The 24,853-nt window shown below is 37.9% G+C and overlaps 2 protein-coding genes across 2 annotated transcripts; both read left to right on the top strand.

Moving 5' to 3' along the window:
- The first annotated feature begins 4,965 nt into the window (after window positions 1-4,965).
- On the top strand, window positions 4,966-11,221 carry iyd (iodotyrosine deiodinase). The gene is made up of 5 exons (XM_053481880.1): window positions 4,966-5,205; window positions 7,161-7,355; window positions 8,487-8,646; window positions 9,298-9,454; window positions 9,658-11,221. Exons 1-5 carry the CDS (start codon window positions 5,028-5,030, stop codon window positions 9,838-9,840), a joined length of 873 nt encoding a protein of 290 aa, XP_053337855.1. The 5' UTR covers window positions 4,966-5,027; the 3' UTR covers window positions 9,841-11,221.
- Window positions 11,222-12,320: 1,099 nt separating this feature from the next.
- On the top strand, window positions 12,321-24,362 carry selenoi (selenoprotein I). The gene is made up of 10 exons (XM_053483366.1): window positions 12,321-12,451; window positions 15,390-15,458; window positions 15,945-16,053; window positions 16,483-16,557; window positions 16,871-17,133; window positions 18,002-18,110; window positions 18,208-18,256; window positions 18,334-18,514; window positions 20,864-21,046; window positions 21,518-24,362. The coding sequence occupies exons 1-10, from the start codon at window positions 12,395-12,397 to the stop codon at window positions 21,629-21,631; spliced, it is 1,209 nt and encodes a 402-aa protein (XP_053339341.1). The 5' UTR covers window positions 12,321-12,394; the 3' UTR covers window positions 21,632-24,362.
- The last annotated feature ends 491 nt before the right edge of the window (window positions 24,363-24,853 follow it).

Here is a 24,853-nt window from a genome sequence, read left to right as displayed (position 1 = left end):
CTCAGGACTGTACCGACCTTCTTTCACACGCATTGCAACTGACAGTTACTGAAATAAGTGGTTATTAGAACACCTGTGACACTTAGGGTTACATATCCAGTAGTTCATGTCTCAGTGCTGTTATGTTCTATTATCAGCACTCGTGGAATGATTCTTGTCTGATCAGATCACACCGTCAAAACTAAATGTTTAATAACTCTGTATAATCAGAGAAAACTGCACTCACAACATTTACATTCAACAGATCTCATTTTTGCTTAATTGTTTACAGCTTATGAACTAGCTCATATATGTGCGTAACAAAGCTGATCAATTTCATGCCTTTTTTCCTTAAAAGGAACCTCATTTATATATTTATTTATATATCATTTACTCATATTATCAACTAGATGTTCCTTTGCATAAAAATTAATTGCACACTCATATTTAAAAAAATTTACAGCTTCACCTGTTGAATTTTGAGATTGACTAATTATTTTTTCAGGTTGATTTTTTTTAATATAAGGGCATTTTCCATTTGCACAAAAAAAACAAAAACATCTTGATGTGTTCTATTACTCCCAATCAAGATCAAGTCCCCCCAATTTTTTTTTCTGCTAATATCTTCAATTTACAGACACACCAACTTTGCAGTTCTATTGTATGTATATATAATTTCAATAATTTCATTGTGACAGCAATTTAACCTTGTGGGAAGCAGAGGGCCCACAAAACTGTATACAACTCCTTTAATCCCAAATTATAATGATTATTGTGCCTAGTGTTATATAATATAATGCAGAAATCAACCGCTTGAGCTAAAAGCTTTAATATGTAATGGCTTAATGGGTTAACAAACTAAAACAGAACATTTATTGTGTACATACGGTATATATAAAATATAATCCGAGATGTAAGTGAATAATTGGTTATTATTTAAAATTTGCTGCTTAATAAAGCCTTTGATTTTATTGCATTTACACAGTTTTTTTTTGTAGAAGACGAGATATCAAACTTAAAAAAAGCATGATAAATAGAAAGTAATTAATTATTAAACACATGTATATAAATCTACATATTTAACTTATACAATGCAAATATTCCAAAATCTAGTAGGTTCTAAACTGTATTGTCCTGCCGAGTGCCTGTACTATGCAATGCCAATAAAGTTACAGTGTGTGCTTGTACCCTGCAGTGGACAAGCGCCCGTCTTCATGGCCGAAGTCTCCTGTGTAGGCTCCAGGCTTTCCATAAACCTGTAAAGGATGAACTATACAGAGAATGAATTAAATAATTTAGCTTGGTCATGAAAGCAACGAAATAAAGCACAAAAAAAGTAAAAGAACCTCTTATATGAAGCTTAAACATAGCATGGTGGCATAATGCAGACATTCTACATGTATTCTAAAGCAAACTGAATACCACAACTTGGTCATCTTTGACTGAGCAGCTGCTCACCGCAGTGCATCATCCCTTTAGAAACCTGCTTTCCATTACAAACCCATAAACAGCAGAGACAAGCCTGTTCCTCTCATCTTGCTCATTCTATTTTTCAGCCTCTTCCTACATGAGTGAGAGACCAGACTGTCAAAACATGAACTCGAGCACAGGCAGACAGCTACTCACCCTCAGGGCTGAAGCTGAGCAGACTGCACATCATTTTCACAACAGCATTACACAGTTATACAAGCGTAACTGCTGTTAATACTCTGACACTCTCAGGATGTCGCGGTTTCTGTGTCCAGGACATACTGTAAAATACTATATAAATAGTTAATTTCCAATATTTACCGCAGAATGTAAAGAAATAAGAATGGAAAGATATATACAGGTACAGTAGGTGAGGTACAAGGAATAATAAATGGAGATGGATAGAGGAGAAAAGAGCAAGAGACTAGAAATATTAATATAATAGAGCAAGTATTGAATAGAAATTTCATATAAAATCCTCGTTGCAGACGCAGCTAAAAACACTTAGCCCCTTTACCCCTATTCAATAAGGAGCGTTTAAGTGAAACAAGGACTTTTGATTGTGCAGAACAACAGAACACAGTTATAAGAGTAATCCATAAACAGTAAGTCATAATCAGACTGCCTGAAACGCTGTACAGTACATCTGAACTGCCAGGGTGTTTAATCGAAAAATGCTACTCATCGAGTTGTGCTACATACTGTATCTGCGCATGAGCAGTCCCACAAGTTTGCACTCTGTTTCCTCGCCTATAAATCCATGCTACCTTGGTGCTGAGACTTCGGTTGACAGTGAGTTTAAACCGTTTTCCTTTGCTTACTTTGACCGAAACATTTGAGTTTCTGCATAAATTGTCATGAATGAGCCTTAACAGTAAGGAAAATATAAACTTAGAGTAGAAAACTATCGTGGAGAAGCTTTGTTACTCAAATTGAAACATTTAAACTACATTTACATCTTTTTGTATACTTCTGCTAATAACATTGAACATCCATAGTGTAGTTTTTCAATAATTTCGGTAAGCATTTATTAATTTACAAAAACCTTAGTAACAATAAATGTGAATGAACTCCTAACTATCTTCTGCGCCATTACCCCGGTGAAAAGGTTTACCGTACGAATTACGGTAGCGTAAATCGATAGACTCTGCTATCGATTTGTGCTACGGTAGCATTTTTTTCGACAAGGCAGAAAAAATCAACATAAAACCGGCCTCCCAGAAACTCCTTCAATAGCCTGAACATGTGGAATTAACTTGGAGCGTGGTCAGGACTGTAAGGGGTAAACAGCAATGACTCTAGCCGAGTTCCTGTAATGTGTGAGTGGTGTTATTGTGTGTACAGTTCCCACAGACAGATGCGTCTATTCCACAAGTTATCCGACAAAGATCAGACATCACGCCGGCTGAATATTCACAGAAACGATTGCAGTGGGCTGCAAGGATCTTCATACATGGACATGAGCCTCTAGAGTCTCATCACCTTCATTCACCAGAAATTTCATCACAAGTCCCAGTTTGACTTGAACAATGCCGCATAAAAATGAAGCATGGCTATGAAAGCATCTTATTCTGTGGGTGCTTTTCATCGGTCTTTGGAAAACTAGGTTAAGGGTAAGATAGATGCAGGTGATGAAGTTTAGAGATGCTTTTTTTGGACAGATTACTTGGATGTTGGCCATCCACATCTTTTTTCTCACAGATTTTTACAGATTTTCACAGACTGAACCAAATTTAGATTTAATTATAATGGCCACTTTCATGTGAACAGAACTATAGCAAATTATAGAAAAATAGAAAAACTATAGAACTATAGAAAAAAATAGTTAAAATTCTCATGTTAAAATCCCTGATCCCACCATTATCATGCACTAAAGTTCCACATAGTTCAGTGTTTTCATAGAAGACCTAAAATCAATCCTTGGATTGTACTGAAAGACACAGATATAATCCTTGCTCTTGTGTTATACAGCTGTCAAATTGTTTTACATTGTAAACACAATAACCACACAGTATCAAGAGACCTCATTTCCGATAAGAGGAATGATCTTGAGAGGAAAGGCTATTATTAGGATTAGGAGTTATATCAGAAAACGGACTTGATCCTCATCTCTCATGAATCAAACATGAGTCAATTATTATGTTGCTCGATAAAGAAAAAAAGGTCGTTCTCAGATATGATGTGAGGGATTTACGTTAGAGGATCCTATACATAGCATCAGTATCTGTTTATGGAGCTAAATGAAAAGTTTTAATGTGTTTCTGACGAAATACAGACTCAGTGAACAGCGTCTGGACATAGAGACAGCGTGACACAGACAGTCCCGGCCGCCTTGAGAGAAGAGACAGCCATGCACACTCAGTAAAATAGAGATAGAGCTAAACGTCCTCACTGAATGCCCTGAATATCACCACATTCATACTGAATTCCTTACAAAATTCATAACATCAAATACCACTTTTATAAATTATAAAAAACACTATTAAACACTAAAATCATTAAACAATAGTTAATTATAATTAATAATTTGAAACAAATTTCAGTCATCTCAAACTGTCATTGGTATTACTGTTACACAAAAATCATTTGAAATTGCTCCTGTGTCAGAGGTCACTACATGAAAAGGACTGAACAAATGCAAAAGTCAGATGCCCCGCTTAAATTTGTTTAGAAGTGTCTTTTTTATTTTTTTATTTATTTTTTTACAATTTTATGCAAAGCTTTCAAGTTCATCATTGCTGGAACTCCTTTTATAAATATCATTATTGTGAGCCCCTCACAAACTGCCCCACCCACTAGGGAGAGCTGTACTGTACACCAGCAGCACAGGACACACACAAGACAAATACTTATTATTATTATTATTATTATTATTGTTATTATTATTATTACTATTACTATTATTATTAATTTTATTACATTGGGCTCCACGGTCTCTCCTTGGACTACAGAAGTTCCTAGATGAGTGGATGTGTATAGAGAAATAGAGAGAGTGAGCCAAAAAATCTATTCAGGTAAAGAAAAACTTTTATAAATATTTTTTAATACAAAATGTATTTTTTTATTGATGTATATGATTATTATGAACATTATTATAATGATATGATAATATTATTAATATTATACTGTACCTGTACATCATACTATACTTCAGGAACACTTTTTGGCTAACTAATATCCACTCTCTCTCTCTCTATATATATATATATATATATATATATATATATATATATATATGTGTGTGTGTGTGTGTGTGTGTGTGTGTTACATATATATTATTCTCTCTATATATAAAAAATTACTATTTTGTACTTTTTTTCTTTCTTTTTATTATATTTATTTGATTTATTACTCTTTTCTTTTGATTTAATTTGAGCTTTGGCAATACAAATGTCCATCCCTGTCAGGTCTTAACTCTTGAGAGAGAGAGAGAGAGAGAGAGAGAGGGAGGTTGAAACATTAACAGGTTCCGCCCCTGTAACTTCCCCCTCACAGTCCAGCAGGCCTCTTACTTTCCCCAGTTCTCCTCAACCCTCAGTCCTGTGTCCTGTCCTGTCCTGTGTCCTGATCTCAGTGTCATGGCTCTGATTTCCACCCTGACTCCGGTGTTCGTGGCCGTCCTGTGTGTCGTCATCGCCTTCCTGTATAAAGCGCGGCGCGGGTCGGAGTCTTCCTCAGCGCAGAGATCTCCAGAAGCCCGGCCCTGGGTGGACGAGGACCTGCAGGACGACACCGAGATCAGTGGCAGAGAAAACGGTGCGAACCGAACCGACCTGAACCGCACTACATCTTTTTCTTTATACTTATTGACGATCAGGAACTGTGATTAAATAATTAACTGTGATTAAATAGTGACTTTTTTTCTAAGTGACTTTTATACTGTCATTTAAAGAAAAAAAAACTCAGATATAATAATAATAATAATAATAATAATAATCTCATAATCTGCATTCTCACGTCCTGTAATTTGAAGGAAGGAAAGAAAGAAAAACTAATTCCATAATAGTGTGTCCTTTATGAACGAGTCGACTCATTTATTCGGATCTTTTCAATGAACACACACAGGGAGTCGACTCATTTACCTCAAAACAGCTGTTTCCATGCACATTCTTTGAGTAATTCATTTAAACGCAAAAGAGTCGGCTCGTACTGAGGAGATGAACCGACTCACTAAAAAGAGTCGACATATGTTATGAAGCTTCCACCCATACAGGTTTTCGTGCAGTTTTACATAAATGAAAACTGTATGGAGTCTGTGTAATTTATATATATATATATATATATATATATATATATATATATATATATATATATATTGCTTTTTTTTTTTTTTACAGAAAAGTAAAAATGCATACAGGTCGTTCTACAAAAAAGGTGTTTTGTTAATTAACATTAATTAACACATTACTTGTTTCTGTTCAGAAAATATAGTATCGACTTTCAATCATGAAATACCTTTTCTTACTTTAATGTTCAATATTTAAGTTTTTTTTTTTTTTTAAGGGCAAGTTCAAAGTAATATCTTGACATTTTGATCATACATCAAAGCGGGACCATATACGTTTCATCTAAAGATATTTTTTTATGAAATAAATCTGATTTACAATAACATCAATATCTTATAAAATAAATACTATTACACACAAAAATCATTACACACTAATAAATTATAATTAATAATATGAAATAAAACCAAAACTATGTCATTGGTGTTACTGTTACACAAAAAGAGTTTTATTGTGAAATACATTCGATCATTTAAAATTCTTCCTGTGTCAGAGGTCACTATATGAAGAGCACTGGACAAATGCAAAAGTTAGATGTCCCACTTCATTTGTTTAGTGTCCTTTTTTTAAATTTTATTTTATGTGAAGCTTTTAAGTCTGTCATTGCTGTTTCTTTTTCAAGAATTACACGGTGACCTGATTAAGCACCAAAGCTTTTTGGATAAAATTACATCCTAAATGTATTTATATGGTTGCAGTCCATTGGTGAAAACTGACCACTTTATTTTAAGACCTGCAAATCGAGAAAGTAATGTTTGTATTATAGAATGAAGGACGACTGACTATCCCGTATGTTCATCTGAAGTATTTTTTGCCACAAAACCTCTTGAATTTTGTACACCTGAATGCTGAAGCTCTGAGAGGACAATGACGTCTGTAACTACAGACCGAAGTCAAGTTGAAGTCAATGAACTGCGTTGAAGTTGGATGAAATTACTGTTTGGAGACGTCATCCAGACTGAAAAAAAGGAATCTGACTCCATGAAATGTTTCGCGCTAGGGATCGTTCATTATTAATCCCATGAGACAGAGAGTCCCACTATACCCAGAAATTAGTACATAGTACTAATTCAGTTACACTATGTACATGAATAGACATTTTTTCTAGATATTTGTTTTTATGTGTGCATCCGAGTACATATTGTCATAAATGTGTTTTTACAACAGCATCGTTAAATTATTGCTTCTGATTGGTCAGATACGTTGTTAAATAATTTCCTGTTTTTATACTTTCGGCTACAAGACGGATTTAAGGTTCAAGTTCAAGTTCAAGTTAATCGAAATGTACAAAACATGTACAACATTACTGTTTCCAGTAACGGATTGTAATAATCTGTATGTAGCAACACAATACGTTTGATACTGTAATTGGAAGTGTACCTGATAAAATGGCCATGTGTCAGTAAAATGTTTTCTGTTCTGTAGAGGAAGATGATTGGGCAGTTGCAGGGACTGAAGATCTCCCCCATGTCCCGTACACCCCAGATCGCTATTCCGAGGAAGAGATGCTGGAACGTTCCAAACAGTTCTATGCCCTTTTGAACGCACGCCGGTCAGTGCGCTTTATCAGCCCAGAACCCGTCCCACGAGAGGTGATCGATTACGTGATACGCACTGCAGGTAGTCACTACACGACAGCTCTGAAAGTAGTTTCAGCCACAAGACAAAACCCAGGTTTATGTGCGCATTCTTACGTCGTATTTTGTGTCAAGACTTGTGTCATTTTGTGTCATGAATTTCAATTTTGGACTTTCGACATAAGCGGCTTAAAAACTCCACAGTTCTGTAAGGAAATGTTTATTTAGCCTTTTTGAAATTCTGCAATAATGTAAGTGATAGTAGGAATCCCTCAAACTCTCTCTATTGCATGCATTGAAAAAACTGTATATTTGCTTGCTCACACACTCCACCAGGATTGCCAGATCACACTGACAAATCCTGCCTAGGATGTAGTGAAACCCATTTCAATAAAATAAAATAGGGTCAATAATAACATTAATACTAGAACTCACACTGCAGCTCGATTATATATGAATTTACTTCATTTTAGTAAAATTGAACTTATTTTATTACCAAACCAAAACACATTTTTCCAGCCAAAGATTTTACTTATTTTTTAATCATTCTTTATTATTCAAAGTGTAAACCTTATTCCTTTAACAACTGTATTGTAAATGTAATATGCCTCATATTGCACTTTTATTTAGAATTTTATCTAAACATTAAATAGAATTTTATTTAAACATTAAACATCTTGATTGCTGTTTTCATATACAGTAAGACCAGAGAGTCTTATAAGTTTCTTCTTCTAAGCATTCTATAAATTCTAAAACTAATAAAAGAAAAGCAAAATTATATTTGTCTCCTTTTTGGGATTATTTGACAAATACTTTTATTTGTGACTTAAAAACCATGATGCAATCAAAATTGTGAGTTTTACTGCACCCCTAGTTGTAACTAACGCATTTTATGTATTGCTGTTTAAAAAATAACATTTGTTAGCATTAATAATTAAAACCCCTTTAAGACAGCAATCAAAAGTAATTGCTCAGGCAGTTAGTAAACAAGGATTTTTATGGTATAATGTATGATGTATTGTTTTAGAGTTTTAACTATAATGAATATTTAGGTTAATTGGAGTACACACATGGCATCCTATAGTAGTCCATAAGGCTAAGTTTGTGTGTGTGCTTGTTGTTTCTGTGTGTGTGTGTGTGTGTGTGTGTGTGTGTGTGTGTGTCTGTGTGTAAGGGACGGCCCCGAGCGGGGCTCACACTGAGCCGTGGACGTTCGTGGTGGTGGCCGACGCTGAGACCAAACACAAAATCCGAGAGATTGTGGAAGAGGAGGAAGAGATCAACTACAAACAGAGGATGGGAGATAAATGGGTTGAGGACCTGCGCAGACTCAGGTAAAGGGAATGCATTTGCGCTTGTGTGTGTGTGTGTGTGTGTGTGTCAGTGCCAGAATGCACTTAGTACATATATCTCTGCTTTTTTTCATTTCCTTCTTTCTTCTTTTTTTTCTTTCCCCTTATGGTTTATATATTTTTTGTCTGCCTTCTCTCTTGGGTTTCTGCTTGTACTTCTGCTTGTTTTCTGCTTGCTGCTTGTATTCTCTTTTCCTTTTCTATGTTTTTTTTTCAGTCTCACTCAGATAGATAGATATATTGCACATTACAGGAACTCACTTCATGCTATTTCCACATGTTTGGGCCATTAAAGGAGTTCCTGGGAGGCCTGCGTTTCAGACATTGTACAGGCGGTCCGATCATGGCTTTAGCGGACTGAGAACACTTTTTACCTTGATGGTGTCCAAACACTAGTGAAAAACTGTGTAGGATATAAATAAAGGGAGTTTTTACTCTTATACTATATTCTGTTATTCTGTGCAATCAAAAGTCCTGGTTTGACTTGAACTCCCCCTGGTACACCTGTAGCACTAGCTCCCTCTTGTGGCTAAACTCTCATTAGATATTCTTTGGCCAAGGTATTTATTTTTAACAAAGTGACACTGTTTCCAAAAAATCCACCGAGCTCTAAACGATAAATTACTTCTACAGGACTAACTGGGTGAAGGAGTATCTTGACACAGCACCATATCTCATCCTCATCTTTAAGCAGACGTACGGAATAAAGCCTGGTGGAAAGAAAAAGACTCACTACTACAACGAGATTAGCGTGTCCATCTCATGCGGCCTCCTTCTGGCGGCTCTACAGGTGCGGAGAACACTTAGGCAAAAATGTCTACACTGTGGGACTCGTGCACTTTTTTACGTGTATGTGTTAAACAGAAACATTGTGATGAAAGAGGAAATGTCTCTCCTCTTTGGGGATATGTGTGCACAGTAAGTGAAATAAGGAACATGCTTTTTTTGCTCTAGGTTCAGCTTTTGTTGATATTCTGCTGCTCTAATCCTCAGAACGTGGGTCTGGTGACGGTGACCTCTACACCTCTAAACTGCGGGCCACAACTCCGGCTCCTCCTCCATCGCCCGGCCAACGAGAAACTGCTCATGCTGCTTCCTGTTGGCTACCCAGCTCCGGACGCCACCGTGCCCGATCTCACGCGCAAGGGACTTCAGGACACCATGGTGTTTGTGTAACATCGTCAGCATCCACCTGGCTTCCTGAGTACAGACTGGCATGGAGACTTGATTGAAATTACTTGTGATGGCGGAGTATTTTTAAAAAAGAATTGCTTTATTAAACAACAAAATGGTTAATCAATATATATATATATATATATATATATATATATATATATATATATATATATTGATTAACCATTTTCTCTCTCTCTCTCTCTCTCTCTCTCTACATATATGTATGTAGAGAGAGAGAGAGAGAGAGCGAGACCAGAGAAAGGTTTCACAGTTGATACTCACTGAAAAGTGTGTAGTTCATGCTTCTGGGTTGCCAAATTTTTCTGGTTTTGAGTGGAAATAAGTTCAGTATGAGTTTTTAAATACAAACACTTTGTTTCTCTAAGCCTCCAAAAATCTGCAATAGAAAATCCTGACTTAATACTTAATACTGCTTTTCTCTTGAGTTAACAACATGCAAGGAAAAGTCTGATATGCTTAAGTCTGATTTCAGAAGTAAATGTTCCTGAGACACGCCTTTTGTTTTTGTCAAGCTCCCACCTGTGCAACTCTCACGCAGTTTCTGAACACCGCTTACGTCTGAGGTCGGAACGTCGGCTATATCCTCACTAAACTTAATCTCCCATGCAAGCCGATAAAGAAAAACAACTTCAGCAAATATTGACAAGTCTTAATCCTTACCTTTTAAATCCTGCTACTTAAATGGTATATATACAGTCAAGTATAAAAGTTAGTGCCCCCTCTTTTTACTCTATGTTTTTTGTTTGTGGAAAAACACAATAGAAATGATCTTATCAGTATTAGGCAAAGATTACCCCAGACGGACAACAACATATAGCTTTTTTTCTAAAAACTGCTTCTACAAGATTTAAAAGGGGAAAATGCAGCCATGTGCTGCAAATCATCAGTACGTGATTAATTGATCCTCAGCATGTGTGAGGTTTAGGCAGTTTGCCGGTCTGGAACATTCAGGTGTATGTTAACACAGTGCTAAGAGAGAAAGAAATAAGCAATAGTCTTAAAAAAGCAAATAAAATACAAAAAAACACAAGAGCTACATCTCAGACCCCACAGACCTCAATAAGCATGTTAAATGTAAAAGTCCATGACAGTACAATTAGAAGAAGACTGAAGAAGTATGGTTTGTTTGGAAAGATTGCCAGGAGAAACCTCTTCTGTTTAAAAAGAACACAACTGAGTTTTGCAAAATTGCATTTGAAAAAAACACTAAGGTTCTGGAACTGTATCTGTTAAACTGTATCTGTGCTTATATATATATATATATATATATATATATATATATACAGACACAGTTTATAAAACAGCTGCCTTTAATATGTAAGTGTATCACATGCTAATAAATGTGTGACTTGCAAAATCATTACTGTATACTGTATGTTCATACACAAGACAGATCACAGTTTTACATACCAATGAAATATTATTGAGTAACTTCCCCACTCTGTGTTTGTTATAACCTTCACTCTTTTCGGAAGGCTTGCCTCTAGTTTTGAGAACATGGCTCTGGAGATTTGTGTCCCTTCAGTCATACATGTGCAAGACACCTGGCACTGATGTCTCATGCACGTTATAATCCGTTTCAAAGATGTTAACTGTTAACATAATTTTGTGCATGTCTGCTCCAGTTCTACCGTACTAGCTTTGGCAAACTAGCTTTTATGGACCTTTGGGTTTGTTTTTTATTAAAAAAAAAGGTGCAATGTTACAGCAAACAGAGATATCTGTCTATTACATGCTTCCCATTTTGGGGCAACAAAGATACAGAGATGATGGTCGGGTGTCCACATACTTTTGGCCACACAGTATTTTCATTAAGGACATTTACATTTGGGCATTTGGCAGATGCTCTTATCCAGAGCGACTTACATTTTTATTTCATTACACAGCCCCCAGCTACCCCTAGCCCCCATCACCTACTGTTACAGATAGTGAGGACGCTGACCACTATTACATTTGGTGGGGATGGTGCATTCTGTTACATTCGGTGAGGACGCTGCCTAATGGTACATTCGGTGAGGAACTCCTGTGATGGAACGCTTGTGACTGAACTACTAGTACAAACGTACTCTATACACTTTAGGGAAGTCTACAGGGGGAAATAATATATTAAATTTATTTATATACGTTTATATGATGATATAATAACAATATATAATTGATATTATAACATATTATACATTATACTATTTTTCTTTTCCTGAAGTGTGTATACAGTTTTTTTTTACAGCTCACTCTGTAAAGAGAGAGGGACAGAAAGAGAACGAGAAATTTTATACATTTTTATTTGTATTGCACTTTTAACAAAATACATTAAAGCAGCTTTAGAGAAATATATATTGATCCCGTTAAACATTTCCATTATTAAAATCACGACACTTTATCACGTGCAGCGTGACTTTTATTTGAGAAATTCCGGATCTTGACTAGTAAGTCGTGACCGGAAATGACGTTGTGACGCCGGCAGCTCCGTGTTGCTCGAGCTCCTCCTTCACACTCCAGGTGATTGTGACCGGACCGCGGTGCTGCCGTCGCCATGGCTCTGTACGAGTATGTCACTCAGGACCAGCTCTCCGGTTTTGATAAATATAAGGTGAGGCTTGGTTGCCCTTAGTTTCATGTCATATTACTGAACTACAGCTGTTGGCTGAAATGCTAATAATGCTAACCTTAACGGCATGGGACGGTGCGCGAGCCCCGGTGATGTCTTTCGTTTTAACCGGTTAGCTTTATTGCTTTTTGAAAGGCACCGATTGTTCATTTGTGATTTTTTCCCCCCAGCAGTTATATGTAGATAATGAGCTTGTTTGTTTGGTTAGAATTGATTTAGAAATGAAAAATAATCGCCTGTTAGAAATTTGGGTTGGGTCTGGCGCTCGCGAGTGAATTACCCCCGGGCGTGGTTTCAAATCCATAAGGGTAGAACTGTAGTGCACTACTTAGGGCGTGGAAGCCTTTATTGTTTGTCGTATGCAGGGCACTTGTGTAGGCTTTAGCAAGGCGTTTGAGATACATCCCTGGCTTTACAGCCTGTTCGTTGAAAGCAACACGCCTTAAGAATATAAATCTCGATATCGTAATATTAGTACAACAGGGTTTGTTTTTTGCGATATCCTGGGTGTCATTAAAGTATTTTGTTTTGTATTTTTTTTTAATTTGTAATCATATTTTTACCCCTAATTTTTACAGTAACTCGTATTATATTTATTTTTTTAATTACATCTAAGTGTTATCAGTTTATTCTTTTAACATGAGACTCCTGTTGTAGAAATGCCTTTAAGTATCATGTATGAAATCTTTGTCCTTATTGTCATGTCTTAACTAAATATAAATCAATCCAACAACTGTTTTTTTTTTTTTTTTTTTTTTGAAGAGACTTATGGATAATGTAGAAAACTAGACCAACATCTCCTTGTTTATGCACTAAGATTATTTTTTGCTAATCTCTGTCTTTGAGAGTGATCGTGCATGCAATTTAATCGGTCACGGTGAATCTCTCGTGTTTGGGGGTTGTTTGTGCAGGATGATCACCTGATCTTTACTCTGTTTAGAGCACACTGTCAATAAGCCTTCGGCCCAGTTGGAAGATTTTCCAGCTCAGGGCATAATCTGTGTTTTATACACAGATCATGCCCAAGGTTTAGTTCAGACTGAGTGATCTGATTGGATGAGAAGCATTCCACGAGTGCTGATAATGGACAGTAACGGCACCATGCTTTTTAACTATATGCATCGCTTTGTGTCCCAGATGTTCTAATAATTGTTATTTACACTAACTGTTGGTTGCAGCATGGATGAAAGCAGGTCTGTATGATCCGCAGTACTGAGGAGAAAGCAACTGCCTCCAAACCCACATTCAAAACCAGTCACGGAAGCACTTTCAGCAAGAACGGCTTCATCTGATAGCTTCATGTCATCTTAAACAACACACCGCCTGTTTCCTTACTTAGAAACTGCTTCTAAGTCGTTCTGAATTGTTTTGTCCTGGCTATTTTTTATTTTATTTTTTTCCCGCTACAAAGATAACTGGCTCTTAACCCAAGGCTAAATCCCAAATTGCTCTCTAACCCTTGATCAAGGGGCTGTAGACCTTACATAGTGCCCTAGCTTTCTATTTAACGCTATTTGGGATTCAACCTCAGAACCTGGAGGTTAATGTAGAGAAATGGGTGAAAATATAAACTAAATCTTATAAGCTTCTCACGACTTGCCTCCACTTGCATGGTTTATTCTCCTCACCTTTTGGCTACATAGTACTGGTAAGAGTTTTAAAGAGTCTACCTTCAACCCTGTTAATTACACTGCCTGTCGCTCCTAAGCTCCTCCAATCGCGGTTAGTTGGTTCTAAAAAAATAACTAGTTAAATATAGAAACAAATCATAATCTATTGTTAGTAATTGGTGTTTGTGGAACTGTTGTATAAAAGTACTATCACACTTAGTATTGCTTAATTATATGTTGCTGTCTTTTATAAATATTATTTAGGTGTACCTAGACGGTATCACGTGGCTTATAAAATGTCCTGCATGCAGTTTGGATCATACCAACGTTTTGTATCGCTTCATTACTGCTTTCTCATCTCCCTTGCATAGACTGGAAGGTCAAACTGAAAGTTTCAAAGCAAATTTTATTTCCATCATCTAATAATGTACATGTTCTGAGGAGAAACGTGTTTTTGTTTTGTTTGTTTTTTAATGAATTCTATATAATCTTTTTTTAATTATTTTTACAAAATTATTTATACTGGAAATCAATTCCAAAATATTGTCTATTGTACCTGTTGAGAGCTTCCACACATCCCAGTCTGACATGCAAGTGAAGTTTCATCCTCATCAGATTTGAACTTATGAATGCCTTGTTTATATATTAAATTATATATATTTTTTCACTACACATACAGTAGATTGTACACTGTCACTATGCTACACACAAATAAACTAACTAGAAGTCACCTAGACACCTTAAAGCATGAGATAAGATATGATGTGTACACAGGGAACGTTTAAAAAAGTTCAGAAAATGTTCATCTTGCTCGTTCTATATTATGAACAGCCATTCAAAGCAAATTCGCTAACATGTTATGTTAAACAGAAGTGATAGATTAGCTCACGCTGGGTTACGCCATCGATCCTCGGCAAAAACCGCAATCGCCAGCACAGCCACTGTTTTCAAGTTGCTTCAAGTTCGATTTCATTTAGTTCAATTTTATATAGCGCTTTAAGCAAACATTGTTGCAAAGCAGCTGGAAATTAGTGTGAAATGTGTAAGTAAATACGTTTGAATCAAAATGATAGAATTGTCCCTGATGATCCAATTGAGGGTGACGGTGGCGAGGAAAAACTCCCTGAGAGCGCAATAGGAAGAAACCTTGAGGGAAACCAGACTCAACAGGGAACCCATCATCATTTGAGTAATAACAGATAACTGGAATCGTTTTGCAGTCATACTGTGAGTTATGTGGCTGTTTTTGTGTGTTGTCTGTTTGAAAGACTACTCACATCTGTTTCTTCTGTTTTTCTTTGTGTTTTTAGTATAGCGCGGTGGACACCAACCCACTCTCCATCTACATCATGCACCCCTTCTGGAACTCTATGGTGAAGGTGAGACCTTCGTGCCATCCTCTCATCGCTTCCACAACCTGTCTATACACATCAAAAAATGCACTGATCGATGCAAATGTGCCCTTTTTTTTCTCCACTAAACATCTCAGGGTCTTTTAATATTAATTTGGATACAGTTAAAAGAAACACGTTTGCATTAAAGAAATGTTTCTACGTAACTGTTAATCACAGGGACTCGCTTGGTATCCGGTGGCACTCGTTTTTTTTTCTTCTGTTTTGTTCTGTAGTTCTGTGTTAATGTAAAAACAGGCAGTTTACACACTGCTGAGTTTTTCCAGCATACCTTTTTGGCTAAACTTTTTTTTTTTAAGCAATGTTAATATCTTTTATCTATAGATGTGCAGAGATGCAACTTTAATGAGTTTTCCACTTAGGTCTTATTGCAATTACAAAAGAGCTCACACCCAATACATTAACATTAACTCTCTCTCTCTCTCTCTCTCTCTCTGTCTCTCTTTTTTTCAGATCTTGCCCACGTGGCTGGCACCTAACCTCATCACCTTCACTGGGTTTATGTTCCTGGTGCTCAACTTTGCCATCTTATCCTTCTACGACTTTGACTTCTACGCATCAGGTGAGCGAGTGACGTAGTGCAGGCTGGCATATAAGTACAAAGTCCTGCCTTCAAAGTCCAACGTTTTCTACCCAGTTACCTTAAGTTTTCTACCTAGTTAACACAATAAGTCCTCTCTCTCTCTCTCTCTCTCTCTCTCTCTCTCTCTCTCTCTCTCTTTCTCTCTCTTTCACTCACACACACACACACACACTCCTTCACTTTTTTTCTTTTTTTCTTTTCCTTTTTTTCCCCTTCTCTTCATCTTGAGTATCTGAGACACGTGTTCATTGTAGGAACCGGACTAAAGTGTAACACCCTGTGAATCATCTTCCTCTTATTAACATAAACACACACACACACACCCTGAACTGTCTCGCTTTGCTTACAAAAGTCAATATGTAACTGAACCGGTGTTTTGTGACTCATTCCTCTATGTGTGTGTTTTAGCGGAGGGTCATGAACATGTGCCAAGCTGGGTTTGGATTGCTGCGGGCCTCTTCAATTTTCTGGCCTACACACTGGGTAAGTGTGTGTGTTTTGTTTGTGTACTAATGCAAAGCTTTTTGATGATCTTTTTAAAAAGAAACAGGCATACTTTTGTTAAGAGTATGTCATGTGAATGTGTTTGTATTAGCTATGCTGGAGGTGAAAATAGTAACAGCAGTGTGTGAATGTTCCTGTCATGCGGGTGTGAGTGTGTGCGCACATTTCTGTATGATGGTATGAATGTTCACACACTGTGCTCGCTAATGATTAGCATCTTAGCAGTCTTAAAATGTTTTGTAACTTTCAAGGAATGAAACATACAAGTGTGTGTATTTGTGTGTGTGAGCAGATGGTGTCGACGGGAAGCAGGCCCGCAGGACAAACTCGAGCACTCCTCTGGGCGAGCTGTTCGACCACGGCCTGGACAGCTGGGCATGTGTGTTCTTTGTGAGCTCGCTGTACTCCGTGTTCGGGCGCGGCGAGAGCGGAGTCAGCGTGTTCACGCTCTACGGCCTGCTCTGGGTCGTCCTCTTCTCTTTCATCCTGTCTCACTGGGAGAAATACAACACCGGCGTGCTCTTCCTGCCCTGGGGCTACGACATTAGCCAAGTGGTAAGAGCTGCTCGGCTGCAGCACACACACGCAGAAATACACACCAAATTGCAAATGAAGCAGTTGGACCCAGCGGAGACGGGCTCAGGTGTACAGCTTTAGGCAGAGTGTAGAGGAGCTGCTGCACAATGCAGAGGTGTTATGATGTGAATCTCCCGAGAAATGGCTCCGATTATCTGATGTGACTCACGCATATAAATCCCTGATGTGATTCTTTGCTATGAATCTCTAATACGAGTCCATGATTGTGTCACCTGATGTGATTTACAGAGGTGAATCTCTCGTTGTGCCTCTCTGCTATAAATGATCGCCTGGTGGGGTTTTGTTTGTGTGACTCCCAGCTATAAATACCTCAAATGACTCATGGATTTGATTCCTTGATGCAAATCCCTGCAATAAATCCCTCATTTAAATTTCTGATGTGATTTCCTGTGTCATTACCCCCCCGCCCCCTCTTAATGTGATTCTGATGCTATATAATGACACGACTCTCTAAGCATTATACACCCAAGTCTCATCCCCGGTAATGATCCTCGACTTGAAGGACAGGTTTTGAAAGACCTTGACGTGATGTTCCTTCTGCTCTGTTACCAAACTAGTTTTGAAACTTTTTTGATATTCCTCCGATAAGTCTCTGATATGGATCTTTGATGAGATTGCCTGCTATGTCACTGATTCTCAAACGTGATTTTCTCATTTCTTGTTTCTCCAAACCGTGATTCCGTTCACTCGTATTATTCTCTAACACGATTCAGTAATAAATAAAGTCTTTGTATTTACTAATGTTTTAATATTTTTTGGTCTTTTCTTTTTTTTTATTTCTACCTTTTACTCCCTTTTTTTTTTTCTTCCACTATCTGTCTATCAGACAATCTCTATCGTGTACATTGTCACCGCCGTGGTCGGAGTGGAGACGTGGTACAAACCTTTGATCTGGAACATTCTCTACAGAGATCTCTTCATCGTCATGATCCTGGGTGAGATGTCGCTTTCTCTTCACCGTGACTCTTTAGCGTGTTGCGTTTCAGAGCTTGGGAAAATCTCATCGCTGCGTCTCTCTGGTCTGCCTTACAGGTTGTTTGTTTGCTGTGACGTTACCCATGAGCCTTTACAACGTCCTTAAGTAAGTGTCACACCTTCTGAATGTGTTTTGTTACGATTTTGTCTCAGATAGATGTTTAAAACTTTGGTGTCACGCAGGGCGTACCGCAGCAACACCCTGAAGCACAGCTCAATGTACGAGGCCCTCCTGCCCTTCTTCTCGCCCATGCTCCTCTTTATCCTCGCCACCCTGTGGGCCATTTTATCTCCCAGCAACGTCCTGGAGCTGCAGCCCAGGATCTTCTACCTGATGGTGGGAACAGCCTTTGCCAATGTTACTGTGAGTACAACACACGCATGCCCCCACACACAGTCGTAGTCATATAGACAAAGGGACCTCTTGTGTGTCTGCTGGTTTCCGTCAGTCTCTTCTCTCAGCCTCGGGAATGTTTCCTGGCGTGAGTGTAACGTTACATTACTGCCTCAGCAGATTCCAGGACAGAGCATAAGAGCAGGGTTTACTACCTAATGAGTTCAAATGAATGAAAAAAAGTTTTTAAGCAGTAGAAGGGCATAAAAAGCAGCGACCCTTTTTTTCTACTGTCTCTGTCTTTTCCAGTCTCTCTCTCGGTCAAGATTCAAAGGTGCTTCATTAGCATGACAAATGTCGACATTTGATTAGTAAAGTGCTCCACCTATTATCTAGAGATTGCTAGTTTGTTTTCCGGGTGAGGCTTCTGGGGGGACCAATCTCTCTGAGAGGGGTAGGACGGGAGGCACTCCCAACGTCACAACAAGAATAAATAAATTAACACAAACTCTGTGCTCTTGCATCAATCGCAACTCAAGGCCAATCAAAGGCGTCTGTGAGCTCATGCAAGCAGAAGAAGCGGATAGCACTGTCCTTCGAATGTGGTACGCCACTCCCAACGGTGCACGAGCGACCAGTTCGTTAGGATACGGTCGGCTGGCGTCACGTGGTTCGGAGAAAACATTAGGGCATCCTACTTCGGCCTTCGCTGACTGCTTGTAGTAGCCTTGATGGGAGAGTGTCCTAAAAACGGGTCAGAATTGCAACAGTAATAATAAGAATAATAATAAGAATAATTTCTTTCTGCCTCCCTGTATCTCTCTCTTTTTGCCTGTCTGTCCCTCCCCCTTGTCTGTCTTTTCCTTTTGCTCTGTCTCTCTCTGCCTCTCTGTCTTTCTTTATCTGTCTTTCTTTCTATGTCTGACTTCCTCTGTGTGAATGACTTTTATTTTTATTTTCCTCTTAATTTTTTTCCCCTTTCTCTATCTCTCTACTTGGCCCTTTCTGTCTGTCAGTTTCTATGTAATTCTCTCTCTTTTTGTCTTGGCCATTCTCTTTATCGCTTTCTTTTTCAGTGTGTCTTTGTCTCTACACTGTTAAATATCACCCCCCCCACACACACACAGAAGGCGCTGTATCCTACACAGTAACTCAATCATTTTTTTTCCCCTACTGTAGTCTGTCTGTTTTCATATTTAAAAATACCTCCATGAAATTAGACACATGATTTAATGATTATGCTTTCAACCAAAAAAATGCATTTGTTGCTTTAACAGATGAAATTAATCCAGTTCAATCTAAGTTGGTTTGTAATATTGCAGAGGGTTTTTCAACGAGAAAGGGTCAGCAATTGAATGAAGCGTGAGTTAATTGTTAGGCAAATCATTCATGTGAATTTTTATCCTCATGTTAACCAGGATTTGGATGCAACACTTTTATTCATTTACTTCATTAGAATGTTTTTCCTAGGGCTGTAGCTATCAAATATTTTAGTAATGAAGTATTCTGCCAAAAATGTAATCAATTAATTAGATAAAATTTACTTTTGCTTAATTAAACAGCAATGTAAAATATATAAGAGAAACGAAGATTAAGTTTTTTTAAATGCATACAGCATTTTATTAAAAATAAACTGTCATTATTCACAATACAAGGAATAGCTTAAAGTTGACTAAGATAAATTAAGTGCATTACAGTTTCATACATTCTCATTTTAAAACCTTTTCTCAGATGCAGAAACCTAAAAAAAAAGTATCAAAAAAACTAAGGCACACATTAAAATAAATAATTATACATGAACTCTAAGTTGTACAACTTATCTTTCAGAACTAAATTTTTTTAAATCTACAGCTCAGGCATAACATAAGCCTTTACTGACAATTTCTGCCATTTTCTCTTGCTGCTTTCTTCTTCTCTTGGTTCGCTGATATTTTTATTGCTCCTTTCCATTTTGCAGCCCCCAACAGAACCCTTCATCAAATTAATACACAGCTAACTGTTTGCGTCTCCTTACGCTTTTTTTTGTATTCGAGGAATCGTTTCAGCCCTAGTTCTTACACATTTTAGGCTTTTATATGTATTTAAACTGGAAGATCAAAAGGGTCAAGTTAAATTACTCATACGTGACTTGTAGGCTGTCAAATGTCTCATTTGAAGTAAACTTACAGTGTCAAATATTTAATATGACTTTTAGGCTTTTTCTCTTCCCCTTAGCAATCGGTTGTAGTGTATGTAATTCCCCATTATGCACTGGTTCTACAGTAGGCATGTTTTCGTGTGCTCTCTGGTCTGCATAAATGTGCATAATCATGGTAGACATACAAGGCTGTAGTTGTACTGATCCCCCCTCTCCCCCCCACCCCCTCCTTCTCCCTGCAGTGTAAGCTGATCGTGTGTCAGATGAGTAACACACGCTGCCAGCCTCTTAGTTGGCTGTTGGTGCCAATGGCGTTGGTGGTGCTGCTGGTCATCTCGGGCGCTGTGCAGGAGAGTGAGACGCTGCTGCTATACGTCTGGACAGCTGTGGTCCTTACCGCCCACATACATTATGGAGTGTCAGTGGTGCGTATACACACACACACACACACACTCTACTTCACCCCAAACAGGAACTCCCAACAGTGCTGAAAAGAATGCTGTGTTACAGCTTTGTAACACGTGGCTACTGCTACAGCGTGATCACACATACAACATGTCTGAAATGAGTGTGTCTTTGTGTGTGTGTTACCATCTCTAATTTTATCTACTCATATGTCTCCTACCATATATGCTGCTCTCTGTTTATCTGCCTATCTGGTTCTCCATCTGCCTGCCTGTTGGTCTCTACATGCCTGTTTTTTTTACCCGTACATCTGTCTGTTTCCCTACCCATAGTGTCTTTTTGTCTGCTTGTCTTCGTGTTCGTATGTATATCTGCCCCCGTGCCTGCACGCCTGCCCCCATGATTGCACGCCTGTCTCTCTTCGTCCTTATGTCTTTCATCTTTCTTGTATCTCTCTTTTTCACTCTGTGCGCCTGTGCGTCTCTCCGCAGGTGCAACAGCTGAGCAGTCACTTTAAGATCTACGCGTTCTCACTGAAGAAGCCCAGCTCAGACTGACAGGAGGAGGAGAAGATCGGTCTGACGGCGGCGGAGGAGGAGGTCTAAGCAGTCACTGCGCCCTCCTCGACCGGCCGACACTGAACCTATCACCGCCGAGACACGCCTCGAACCAGGAAACCAAAAGCTGCTGACTGAACACGCCTTCTCCCGCCCGGACACGCAGGACATAGTGACGAGAGGGAGACGCCGTGTCTCTTCCTCGTCTCACGTGGATCTGCGTGACGAGATCGGCCGAGGCTGTTTGGGTTTTCCAGTGTCCGCTGAACAGATTCACTTGTTTCCTACGGAAACGCACTTTCAGCTGAGACGCAGGAGCCTGGAATGATAAACACGCATCCACATACTTCAGCCTTATCAAAAACATACACATACACACACATATACAGAGGCATGCTTGTTAACACATACAGCAAGCAACGTGTTTAATACGCAACACATTAATGAATGTTTTGTACGTTTTTGCCATGGGCCATTTTATTTGGATTTATTTCGGGCATATTTTTAGAATTGAAAGATTTAGAGACTCTGATAAAAAAAGATATTTCTAATTTATGGCATTACAGGATCATAGTGTACCAGCTTACAAGTGAAAGTAGTGGACATTATTATTATTATTATTATTATCTTTCCTAAGAAAATCTGATCTAGATCTTTAACCACACTTTCCTGTGGTGTTTTATCAGACATCTGCCTCAGAGCATCAGGCAGAGCATCAGCTTCAACAAACCACTCGTAGACCTCAGAAGCTCCTTTGATCAACACATGGTTTACGAGGCCTAAACTTTGACCCGGCATCACCTATAAACCTCATCCACCTCTTCCTACTTTTCCTTTTTTGTTTTTTCGAGTTTGCTTACTGTGCTATGTTGGTGATGGCGTGTCAGCCTGTTGAGCTTTTATGGTTTCTGTTTTTCTATTTCTTCCCTACTTCACTAGTGAGCTTTTATTGAGTTTATTTGCGCTTAAATGAAGAGTGCGCTTCAAAGCCTGTCCAGGAGAGGGCGCACTCGGAGTGAGCGAGTGGCACCTCGCTCCGTCCTCTAAACACAATAAAAGCGCTAGTCTCTCTCTCGCGCCTTTTCTTTCTCTTTGTTTATCATTATTATTTCTAATCTGACTCCTCAACGTCCAAAGTGTCCGATATGTGTGTATTATAATGTACGTAATGTGTGTGTGAGAAAAGGGCGAGAGAGCATCTTGTTAGCTCTGGACACTTAATGGGTACAGTCGCCATGGGATCAGCGCCAGTCTGTGAAAATCTGCTAATTAATACTTGTTATTGATAATGTAATAATGTAATGTGTTATTACCACAATTACTTCTTTTTTTTTTTAAATGAAATTCAGTGACGAGAAACCTCTGAGATCGTTCAGAGGGCATGACCGTAAATGTTTTGCCTACCAGAGTGCACAAGCAGGAACTCTCTTTTTTTTTTTTTTTTTTTTTTTTCCTCCAAACTCAAATCGTAGCCTAACTTTTTTTTTTTCCAGATATTTATGATTAAATAGTTGTGTTCATTTACGTTGCCTGTATAACCTCTAAACAACTATTTCATAGACATTGGTCAGTATCTTAGTGTATACCCGGCTAATGATTATTTCATTTTTCTATTTTACTCACACATTAGTCAGGTTTTTTATAGATTTTTTTTTTTAAACAGCTGTTCTAACGTCAGGATGTAATGCAACATATTTAAACAGGAACTTTGGTGTTTTTCATTGCAACATCTGCAGATCTGTAGCATGTATGTGAATTTTATACATGTCAAACTTAGCAAACTTGTTTCCCCCCATACAAAGGACGCATATATATTCAAACTCAATCAAAATCAAGTCTAGGGGCAGATGTGAAATTTCACCAAAATGTCAAAAAGTAGTCAATAAATAAAAAAAAATATGAAATTAGTCCAGCAGTAAATAGTTTCACATTCTGAAATTTAAGCATGAGATTAACGTATGAAGAGATTTTTATTAGTGACAATGTTACTCACTTATAATAATAATTATTATTATTATTTATTATTGTTATTATTATGTTACGCATCGTTTATTGCTTCGTGTTTAGATCACACGGAACACAATGCGTTTGACTTTTTGAAGCACTCTAGGTTTAAAGCTTGACGTGTCAAATTCCTTGAACGAAATTGTTCACAAAAGCGATTCACTGAAATACTTTTTATTCAAAGTGGAGGCGAAAATATCTGCCTCTATACTTTCTATAAAATTGAGATGAGAGTAATATATTTTTTTTTTTCCCGCGGGGTTATTTCCCAACACAAATATTCATATTTTTAAGTTTTTAAACCATGGTAGTCACATGGATACACTACAGATTCATTATATGACATCAAGTTAAACATCACTTGAGTATTAACTCGATGTTTATTACTCTGTACTGCTGAGAATAGAACAGGGAGCTCTTTACTCTGTACAGGGTTGTAAGCGCTGGATCTGTCAGTGCGGTCCCCCATTACGTTTCAGGATCGTCCCTTGCAAATGTGACCTTTCTATATGACTGGATCAGGGAGCACCAGAGATCATTTCTCTCTCTCTCTCTTTTTTTTTTTTTTAATCGCTAAAAATACTCAATGTGTAATCTTACTGTGTGTTTGTAAATGGATAATCAAATAGTTTTATTTTTATGATTTTTTTGTTAACTTAAGCAAACTGCTCAGTATGAACCACTAAATATTCAGTGTGTGATGAAATGCAGATGTACTGTATTGTGCCCTCAATATTGCAAAGCCCTATTAAATGATCGCAGATTGTCAAACATGGCTGTTGCTGTACAGATGTGTGGGATTTTTTTTCACCTAAGCTTGTAAAAGCCCAAAGTTTTTTTTTTTCTTTTTTTTGACCATTTAAAATATTCAATCTTCTTAGATCATAAAAGTCCTAACTCCTAAACTTTAAAAAATTATCCCAGACAATGAGTCTAAATCTGTTTCAGCTCCTAAAATTATATATTAAAAACTGTACAGTATGATTCGATTTCCCTTAAAATGGGTAAGAATCGACACAAAAGGCTTAATGGACTCCTTTATCTCCCAAATAGTTCATTTACATTTTCTCTGAACCGTTGGAAAAGAGGCCAGCTTAGTGGTTAGCACAGTAGCCTTGCACTGCTGGGGTCAGGTTCGATTCCCGCCTTGGGGTCTGTGTAAGTGGAGTTTACATGTTCCCCGTGTGTTGGTGGGTTACACAGTTGAAAGATATGCAGATTAGGATATCTGGTTTTCCCAAATTGTCCATATGTGTGAATGAGTGT

Source organism: Clarias gariepinus, chromosome 22 (genome assembly GCF_024256425.1).
Source record: "Clarias gariepinus isolate MV-2021 ecotype Netherlands chromosome 22, CGAR_prim_01v2, whole genome shotgun sequence".
NCBI lineage: Eukaryota > Metazoa > Chordata > Actinopteri > Siluriformes > Clariidae > Clarias > Clarias gariepinus.
Note: the sequence above shows the minus strand (reverse complement) of the source record. Positions and strands in the feature narration are given on the sequence as shown.

What these genes read in the sequence shown, in the direction of transcription:
- iyd (XM_053481880.1), top strand. Translation starts at nt 5,028, where the DNA reads ATGGCTCTGATTTCCACCCTGACTCCGGTGTTCGTGGCCGTCCTGTGT. An exon ending in TTACGTGATACGCACTGCAG is followed by an intron (nt 7,356 to 8,486) that starts GTAGTCACTACA and finishes TCTGTGTGTAAG; the next exon opens with GGACGGCCCCGAGCGGGGCT. An exon ending in TCCTTCTGGCGGCTCTACAG is followed by an intron (nt 9,455 to 9,657) that starts GTGCGGAGAACA and finishes TCTAATCCTCAG; the next exon opens with AACGTGGGTCTGGTGACGGT.